Below are 8,756 nucleotides of genomic sequence, written 5' to 3' on the forward strand. Positions count from 1 at the left end.
TGGAGACGGGGCTGGGTACCACGGGGGGGGGGGGGGGGCGGGCGGGGGGGGCTGGGGGCGGCACGGGAAGGGCCGGGGGGGGCGGGGGGGGGGTGCGGGGGGGCACCGGGGGGACCCCCGAGCACCCGTGGGTGCAGGCGCGCCCCCGCCCGGCCGCGCGCACGGCGCCGAAACCCCCTCGGGGAGGACCCCGCGCTGCCCCCTCCCTCTGGAAAACATGGCGCCGCCCACACGGGGCCGCTCCTCCTCTCGGTGGTCCCCGCCAAGGAGCTCAGCCATTGGCCGGCCGGTCGCGCTCCCATTGGCTGGCGCCGAGCCAGGGGGCGGGGACTGGGCCGGGGCCTATATAAAGTAGCGCGGGCGGCGGGCGCCTCCCTTTCCGTCACCGCGGCCGGCGCGGAGCCCAGGTGAGGGCGGCGGCGGCGGCTCGGGGCCGGTGCCGGCGGTGGGGCCGCGGGGCCGGGGTCGCTCCCGGTGCTCGGTGAGGGGCGAGCGGGGCCCGGCGGGGCCTCGGGAACGGCCGCGGCCTAGCGAGAGGCCTGGCGCGGCTCTGCGCATGCGCGAGGAGGGAGGGAAGGGACGGGGGCGCTGCCGCGCGGGGCGACGCTGCGCATGCGCGGGGCGCTGCGGAGGCGCGGGACCCTACCGCGGGGGAAGCGGCGCATGCGCATTGCGGGGGGGGGACACACGTGGAGGGAGGGGGGAGTGGGGGGGGGGGCGGGGGCGATGGGACCCCCCAGCCCGTTGGGGAGGGGATTTGGGGGGGTCAGGCCCCCCACGGGGGTTCCCAGCCCAAGGAACTGACCCGGGGGGGAGAGTTTGGGGGGGGGCAGGGGGGATATGGGGGCCACGACCCCCCCGGGGGCTTTTGGGGGAGTCTCAGCCCCTGGAATTGGCCCGGGGGGGCTCAGAGTCCCCCGGGGGTCCCTGCCCAAGGAGTTGACCTGGGGGGGCATTTTGGGGGGGTCCAAGACCCCCTGGGGGGTTTGGGGGGGGTCCCAGCCATCACATTGAACTGGGGGGGGGGATTTAGGGGGGCCAGGACCCCTCGGGGGGGTTGGGGGGTTCAGCCCCTGGAATTGACCCGGGGGGGACATTTGGGGCACCCGGGACCCCCTTGACAGCCTTTTGGGGGCGCCCAACCCCCCCCCAGTTAATTAAGGCAGGGAGCTGGGAACCCCCCCCCCCCCCCCCCCAACCCCATTTAATTATGGGAGAGGGCCGGGACCTCCCCCCCCCAGTTAATTAAGGGAGGGGGCTGGCCCCCCCCCCAAGCCAATTAACGAAGGGGGGCCAGGACCGCCCCCATCCCCAAACCCAATTTTGGGGGGGGTGTCACTCATTTTGGGGTCTCCCCTGCACCCCAATTCTGCTCCCCCAAACCCCAGGGGCTGCCTTTATCAGCCCCGTGACCCCCATATTTCGGGGAGGGCTCCCCGTGACCCCCCCCCTGTTTTCCCCCCCCAGCCGCCATGCCGGTCGCCCGGAGCTGGGTGTGCCGCAAGACCTACGTCACCCCCCGGCGCCCCTTCGAGAAGTCGCGGCTCGACCAGGAGCTGAAGCTCATCGGTGAGACCGGGGGGTTTTGGGGGAGGGAGGGGGGGTGGTCCCGAGCCCCCCCCCTTGACCCCCGAATCCCCCCCCCCCGGGGAGTACGGGCTGCGCAACAAGCGCGAGGTCTGGCGCGTCAAGTTCACGCTGGCCAAGATCCGCAAGGCGGCGCGCGAGCTGCTGACGCTGGATGAGAAGGACCCGCGGCGCCTCTTCGAGGGTGGGCGCCCCGAAACCCCCAGCCCCCCCCCCCCAAAATAACCCCCCCCCAGCTCCTCGGCCCCATCCCCGGCCCCTTTTCCCTTTATTCTCACCCGTTCTGTCAGTCCCCTGCCTGCTCTGAGCCCGTTTTCCTGCCCTCCGGCCCCTTTTTCCTATTTTCTTCCCCCGATTTTTTGTCCCTTTTCCCCCCAGTTTTTATCTTTTTTCCCCCGATTTTTATCCATTTTCCCTTTTTCCTCCAATTTTTATCCTTTTCCCCTCAATTTTTATCCCTTCTCCTCTTTTCCCCCACTTTTATCCTTTTCCCCAATTTCTTTTCCCCTTTCTCCCCCAATTTTTATCCCTTTTCCTCTTTTTTCCCATTCCCACCCCATTATTTCAATTCCCCCCCTTTGCCCGTTCCCACCCCGTTATTTCCCATTTTCCCCCATTCTCGCCCAATTCTTTCCCTTGCTCCCCGTTCTGCCCCCAATCCCCCCAACCCCTGGTCTGCCCCCCATTTCCCCCCGTTTTGCCCCCAAATTCCCCCATAACCCCCCAATCCCCCAGTAACCCCCATATTCTGCCCCCAGTGCCCCCAGTATCACCCCGTAACCCCCCCATATCACACCCTAACCCCCCCGTATGACCCTATAACCCCCCCCGTGCCCCCCAGGTAACGCCCTGCTGCGGCGCCTGGTGCGGGTGGGGGTGCTGGACGAGGGGAAGATGAAGCTGGATTACATCCTGGGGCTGAAGATCGAGGACTTCCTGGAGCGGCGCCTGCAGACGCAGGTCTTCAAGCTGGGGCTGGCCAAATCCATCCACCACGCGCGGGTCCTCATCCGCCAGCGCCACATCCGGTGCGTGCCCCCCCGGGACCCCCCCCCAGAAAGCGGGACCCCCCACCCCCCCCGGGGGGCTCGGCAAGGCTCACTGCGGCGCCGCCGTACACCTTGCGAAGGGGCTGAGCGCAGCAGGTAATTGGGATGTGGCCCCCCCCAAATCGGGCGTGACCCCCGCAAATGGGGGTGTACACAAAGCACACGGCCCCCCTTTATTGTGGGGGGGGTTCCCAACTCATCCAGCCCCCCCCCTTGTGGGCAGGGGGTCCCAATGTGTCCCCCCTCTTCATTTAGGGGATGTGCTGAATGCCTGGCGAAGGGGCTGAGCACAGGTAAATGGGGAGGAGCCCCCTAAATTGGGGTGTGACCCCCCCAAATGGGGGTGTACACAAAGCATGTGGACCCCGTTTATTGCGGGGGGTCACCAATGGAACCAGCCCCCCCTCGTTGTGGGGAGGGGGCCCCAATGTGTCCCCCCTCATTTAGGGGATGTGCTGAATGCCTGGCGAAGGGGCTGAGCACAGGTAAACGGGGGAGCCCCTAAATTGGGGTGTGACCCCCCCCAATGGGGGTGTACACAAAGCACAAGGCCCCCCTTTATTTTGGGGGGGGTCCCAACTCATCCAGCCCCCCTCCTTGTGGGGAGGGGGCCCCAATGTCGTCCTCCCCCCTTCATTTAGGGGATGTGCTGAATGCCTGGGGAAGGGGCTGAGCACAGGTAAATGGGGGAGCCCCCTAAATTGGGGTGTGACCCCCCCAAATGGGGCTGTACACAAAGCACAAGGCCCCCCTTTATTTTGGGGGGGTTCCCAACACATCTAGCCCCCCTTACTATGAGGAGGGGGCTCCAATGTGTCCCCCCCCTCCATTTAGGGGATGCCCCCAGTGCACACTGCAAAGGGGCTGAGCTCAGCAGGTAAATGGGGGAGAGCCCCCCAAATCGGGGTGTGACCCCCCCAAATGGGGCTGTACACAAAGCACAAGGCCCCCCCTTTGTGTGGGGGTCACCAATGGAACTGGCCCCCCTTGTTGTGGGGAGGGGGCTCCAAATGTCCCCCCCTTCATTTAGGGATGTGCTGAATGCCTGGTGAAGGGGCTGAGCACAGGTAAATGGGGGGAGCCCCCTAAATTGGGGTGTACCCCCCCCAAATGGGGGTGTATATAAAGCACGTGCCCCCCTTTATTGTGGGGGGGTCCTCAATATAACCAGCTCCCCCTTGTTGTGGGGAGGGGCCCCCAATGTTCCCCCCCCTTACCATCCGTACCCACGCCTGGTCCCGTGTTTTGGGGCCGTATTCCGGTTTTTTTTTGGGGTCCCCCCTAAAAATTAATCCGGGGGGGGGTCCCAAATCATCTCCCTCTTTGTGGGGGGGGGGGGGGTCCCTGTTGTGTTCAGCCCCCCCAAACCCCAGGGTCCCCAAACCACAGGGTCCCCCCACCCACACAGTCCCATATTTTGGGGCAGCGTTCAGGTTATTTTTTTGGGGTCCCCTCTGGGATTTTTTGGCCCCCCTCCCCCAATAAATTTGGGGGGGGGGGGGGGGCAAATAATCTCCACCCTCTTTTTTTTGGGGGGGGGGTCCCCAGCTCTCTCTACACCCCAAAACCGTGGGGTCCCCACCCCGTGCCACCCGTAGCCCCACACCTTCCCATATTTTTGGGGCCGGGTTTGGGTTATTTTTTGGGGCCCCACCCCGGGGATTTTTGGGGGTGCTGACCCCCCCGTGCCCCCCCCGCAGGGTCCGCAAGCAGGTGGTGAACATCCCGAGCTTCGTGGTGCGCCTGGACTCGCAGAAGCACATCGACTTCTCCCTGCGCTCCCCCTACGGCGGCGGCGGCCGCCGGGCGCGTCAAGCGCAAGAACGCCAAGAAGGGGCAGGGGGGCGCGGGGGGGCGAGGACGAGGAGGAGGATTAGGATTGGGATTAGGGTCGGGGGGGCGGCCCCAAAGGGGACCTCCCCAGAACCACCCGCAGCCCCCGGAGCTGCTCTGTTGGAGTAAGGGGGGGAGATTGGGGGAGTTTGGGGTCCGGGGGGCGCATGGGGGTGAGGAGGGTTAGGTTTGGGATTGGGATTAGGATTGGGATTGGGACTGGTGGGGGGTGGACCCAAAACGGGGACCCCCCGGAACCACCCGCAGCCCCCGGAGCTGCTCCGTGGGGTAAGGAGGGGGGGGGGGAATTTGGGGTCCGGGGGGTGAGGAGGATTAGGTTTGGGATTGGGATTAGGATTGGGATTGGGACTGGTGGGGGGTGGCTCCAAAATGGGGACCCCCCCTTGGAACCACCCGCAGCCCCTGGAGCTGCCCCACAGGGTGAGGACGGGGGGGGGAATTGGGGATTCTGGGGGGCACAGGGGGGCAAGGAGGAGGATTAGGATTGGGATTAGGTTTGGGATTGGGATTGGGGCCGGAGGGCGATCCCAAAAGGGGACCCCCAGCACCACCTGCAGCCCCCGGAGCTGCTCTGTGGGGTGAGGAGGGTGGGAATGGGGGGTTTGGGGGAAATTCAGGGTTTTGGGGCATTTGGGGTTCTTGTTTTACTCGGGGGTATTTGGGGTTTTGTCGGGGTTTGGGGGGGCTGTGGGGGGCCCCCCGTGATGGCAGCACTGGGCGCCGACCCCCCTGACGACAGCGGTGCCCCCCGGGGCCTTGACACCCCGGGGGGGTCTGAGGGGGCCCCGGGGGGATCTGGGGTCTTGGGGGGGGTCACAGGGTTTTGGGGTCCCCCTCCTAACTCCCCCCAATCTCTTGCAGGTGGCGCCGGGGTCCCCCGTGGGGGGCGAAGTCAATAAAAAGATTTGGGGTCTCGATGCCGCTGTCTGGGGTCTTTTTGGGGGGGGGGGGGGGGGGGGATATTGTCTGAGGACCCCCAAATTGGGGGGGGGGCATACGAAGGCCCCCTAATTGGGGGGTATGGAGACCCTCCTATTGGGGGGGCAGCCGAGGACCCCCAGATTTGGGTGGGGGGTGTGTCTGAGGACCCCCCTTGATTTGGAGGGGGCTGTGTGAAGGCCCTTCTATTTGGGGGGGGCTTTTAGGGACCCACTAATTTGGGGGGGCGCATCTGAGGGCCCCCAAATTTGGGGGGGCGCCTGGAGACCCCCTTAATTTGGGGAGGGGTGTGTGTGAAGACCCTCCTGTTTGGGGAGGGGCATTCGAGGACCTCGAAATTTAGGGGGGGGGGGCTTTTGAGGACCCCCAGATTTGGGGTGGGGGCTTTTAGGGACCCCCCTAATTGTGGGGGGGCATCCAAAGATCCCCAAATTTTTGGGGGGCTTCTGAAGATCTTCAAATTCGGGGGGGCGTCCCAGGACACCTATTTGGGGGGGGTCTCCTGAGGTCCCCTCCATTTTGGGGGGGCTGCACCCAAATGGGGGCTTTGGGGGGGGGGGGGAGCGGGGCTTCGGTCGTGCCCCCTTTAAGCCCCGCCCCCTAATTTAAGCCCCGCCCCCTCCTGAAGGGGAGCCCCGCCCTTCTCTGCCACACTCAAGATGGCGGCTTCCCGCCACCGCCGCGCCCCGCCCCGTCCCGCCCACGTGACGCGGCGTCCAGCCAATGAGCGGCCGCCTCCGGGGTGGAGCCGCGCGAGGCCCCGCCCCCTTCCCGTGCTTGGGCTGTTGGCGGGAGCGCGGCCGTCAGGTGGGGGCGGGGGGAGCGTTTTGGGGGGGTGGGGGGATTTTGGGGCTGGGGGGGGTGTGGGGAGGCGGGCGGGAGGGTTGGGGGGCGGATTGGAGGGGTTGGGGGGCAGATAAGGGGGGCGGGGGCAGTTATGGGGGCTGGGGGGCAGTTTTGGGGGGGCTGTGGGGCAGTTTTGGGGGTGGGGGCAGTTACGGGGGGGTTGGGGGGCAGGTGGGGGGGTATGGGGCAGGTAACGGGGGTGGGGGCAGTTGTCGGGGGGTTATGGGGCAGATACGGGAGCTGTGGGGCAGTTACGGGGCTGTTATGGGGCAAATGAGGAGCTATGGGGCAGGTGGGGGGGGGGCTGGGGGGGGGCTATGGGGCAGGATGGGGGGCTGGGGGGGCTATGGGGTGGGGGAGGGGTCTCTGAGTCCCTCTGTTTATTGGGGGGTCCCTGAGGACCTTTTTTTTGGGGGGGTCCCTGAGGACCTCTATTTTTGAAGGGGGGTCCCAGAGGACTTCTGTTTTTGGGGGGGGTCCCTGGGGTCCTTTTATTTGGGTGGGGGTCCCTGAGGACCTTTTATTTTGGGGGGGGGGGGTTCCCTGAGGATCTCTTATTCCGGGGGGGTCCCTGAGGACCTCTATTTTTGAAGGGGGGTCCCAGAGGACTTCTGTTTTTGGGGGGGGTCCCTGAGGACCTTTTATTTTGGGGGGGCTCCCTGAGGACTTCTCTTATTCCTGGGGGGCGGCTCCCTGAGGAACTTTTATTTCTGGGGGGTCCCGAGAACCTCTATTTTTGGGGGGGCTCCCTGAGGACCTTTTCTTTCTGGGGGGTCCCTGAGGACCTTTTTTTCTCCTCCCCGCAGGATGGAGCCCAAGCGGCCGCCCCCCCGGCGCCCCCGGCCAAGCGGCTGCGGGGGGGTCCCGGCGGCGCCGTCGCGCTTCGAGGCCGAGCTGGCGCAGCTGGAGGAGCTCGAGGCCGAGCTCGAGGCCGAGCGGGCGGCGCACGAGGAGCCCCCGGGCAGCGGGCCCCGGGGGGGGGCCCTGGGTGAGGGCGGGGGGGGGCCGGGGGGGGGTTACGGGGTGGGTTAGGGGATTATGGGGTGTGTTGGGGGGGTTATGGGGGGCTTGGGGGGGTTATTGGGGGGTTGGTGGGGCTTGGGGGGGTTGGGGGAGTTATGGGGGGCTTGGGGGGCTATAGGGGGGTTATGGGGTGGGTTAGGGGATAATGGGGTGTGTTGGGGGGGTTATGGGGGCGTTATGGGGGGGCTTGGGGGGTTATTGGGAGGTTGGGGTTATGGGGGGGCTTGGGGGGGTTATGGGGGGCTTGGGAGGGTTATTGGGGGGGCTATGGGGGGGGTTAGGGGATTATGGGGTGTAGGGGGGGTTATGGGGGGTTATGGGGTGTGTTGGGGGGGTTATTGGGGGGTTATGGGGGGCTTGGGGGGTTATGGGGGGGTTATGGGGTGGGTTAGGGGATTATGGGGTTATAGGGGGGTTATGGGGGGGTTATGGGGTGTGTTGGGGGGGTTATTGGGGGGTTATGGGGGGGCTTGGGGTTGTGGGGGGCTTGGGGGGGTTATTGGGGGGGTTATGGCGTGGGTTAGGGGATTATGGGGTGTGTTGGGGGGGTTATGGGGGCGTTATGGGGGGGCTTGGGGGGGTTATTGGGGGGTTGGGGGGTTTGGGGGGGTTGGGGGAGTTATGGGGGGGCTTGGGGGGCTAGAGAGGGTTATGGGGTGGGTTAGGGGATTATGGGGGTGTGTTGGGGGGGTTATGGGGGGTTATGGGGGGGCTTGGGGGTTATTGGGAGGTTGGGGGGGTTATAGGGGGCTTTGGGGGGTTATTGGGGGGTTGGTGGGGTTTGGGGGGTTGGGGGAGTTATGGGGGGGCTTGGGGGGGCTAGAGGGGGGTTATGGGGTGGGTTAGGGGATAATGGGGTGTGTTGGGGGGGTTATGGGGGCATTATGGGGGGGCTTGGGGGGGGTTATGGGGGGGCTTTGGGGGGTTATTGGAGGGTTATGGGGGGGCTTGGGGGGGTTATGGGGTGGGATGGGGGGCTAGGGGGTTATTGGGGGGGGTTATGGGGTGGGGGGGGGGTTACTGGGGGCTGTGGGGTGCCGCGGGGCGCTGCGGGCGCTATGGGGCAGGCGGGCTTCCTGGGGCCGTGCCGGGGTCTGGGGGGTCGGGGCAGCTCTGACCCCCCCGTGCCCCCGCCCCCCCCCCCCCCCAAGGCTCCCAGTTCGTGGGCGAGGTGAACCCCAAATGGCGCCGCCCCCGCTGCCCCCCGACCCCCGCGGAGCTCTGCTTCCTGCAGCTGGAGATCGACCACTATGTCGGTGAGGGGGGGCTTTTTTTTTGGGGGGGGGGCAGCAAACAGCCCCCCCCCCCCAAAACCCCATTAACGGGACCCCCACACGTGTGTGGGGGGTATTTAGGGGAGGGGGCGCCGCACAGAAATGCCCCCCCTGGGTGACAACCCCCCCGGGGGGGTGATAAAGGTTGGGGGGGTAATAACACTGTGCCCCCCCCAGGATCGCC

The 8,756-nt window shown here is 66.4% G+C and overlaps 2 protein-coding genes, 2 long non-coding RNA genes and 1 other non-coding gene across 5 annotated transcripts; all 5 read left to right on the forward strand.

Annotated features, from left to right (window-relative positions):
- Positions 1–262: 262 nt before the first annotated feature.
- On the forward strand, positions 263–4,513 carry LOC136788725 (small ribosomal subunit protein uS4-like). The gene is given in 7 exon segments (XM_066987398.1): positions 263–407; positions 1,468–1,567; positions 1,647–1,771; positions 2,429–2,615; positions 4,337–4,433; positions 4,435–4,487; positions 4,489–4,513. Coding segments are annotated over 6 exon segments (582 nt in total). The 5' UTR covers positions 263–407; positions 1,468–1,472.
- On the forward strand, positions 2,739–4,138 carry LOC136788728 (uncharacterized). Its single transcript, XR_010827360.1, has 2 exons — positions 2,739–3,121; positions 3,704–4,138. It is a non-coding gene; the product is annotated as an uncharacterized lncRNA (long non-coding RNA).
- Positions 4,514–5,028: 515 nt separating the features above from the next.
- LOC136788727 (uncharacterized) lies at positions 5,029–5,407 on the forward strand. The gene is made up of 2 exons (XR_010827359.1): positions 5,029–5,068; positions 5,352–5,407. It is a non-coding gene; the product is annotated as an uncharacterized lncRNA (long non-coding RNA).
- On the forward strand, positions 5,184–5,275 carry LOC136788876 (small nucleolar RNA SNORD88). The gene has a single exon (XR_010827419.1). It is a non-coding gene; the product is annotated as a small nucleolar RNA SNORD88 (small nucleolar RNA).
- A 718-nt stretch (positions 5,408–6,125) lies between the features above and the next one.
- On the forward strand, positions 6,126–8,691 carry LOC136788604 (DNA polymerase delta catalytic subunit-like). The gene is made up of 4 exons (XM_066987167.1): positions 6,126–6,236; positions 7,082–7,263; positions 8,450–8,554; positions 8,654–8,691. Exons 2-4 carry the CDS (start codon positions 7,083–7,085, stop codon positions 8,689–8,691), a joined length of 324 nt encoding a protein of 107 aa, XP_066843268.1. The 5' UTR covers positions 6,126–6,236; position 7,082.
- The last annotated feature ends 65 nt before the right edge of the window (positions 8,692–8,756 follow it).

Source organism: Anser cygnoides, chromosome W, assembly GCF_040182565.1.
Source record: "Anser cygnoides isolate HZ-2024a breed goose chromosome W, Taihu_goose_T2T_genome, whole genome shotgun sequence".
Classification (NCBI taxonomy): Eukaryota; Metazoa; Chordata; class Aves; order Anseriformes; family Anatidae; genus Anser; species Anser cygnoides.

What these genes read in the sequence shown, in the direction of transcription:
- LOC136788604 (XM_066987167.1), top strand. Translation starts at nt 7,083, where the DNA reads ATGGAGCCCAAGCGGCCGCCCCCCCGGCGCCCCCGGCCAAGCGGCTGC. An exon ending in GCCCCGGGGGGGGGCCCTGG is followed by an intron (nt 7,264 to 8,449) that starts GTGAGGGCGGGG and finishes CCCCCCCCCAAG; the next exon opens with GCTCCCAGTTCGTGGGCGAG. An exon ending in GGAGATCGACCACTATGTCG is followed by an intron (nt 8,555 to 8,653) that starts GTGAGGGGGGGC and finishes GGGGGTATTTAG; the next exon opens with GGGAGGGGGCGCCGCACAGA.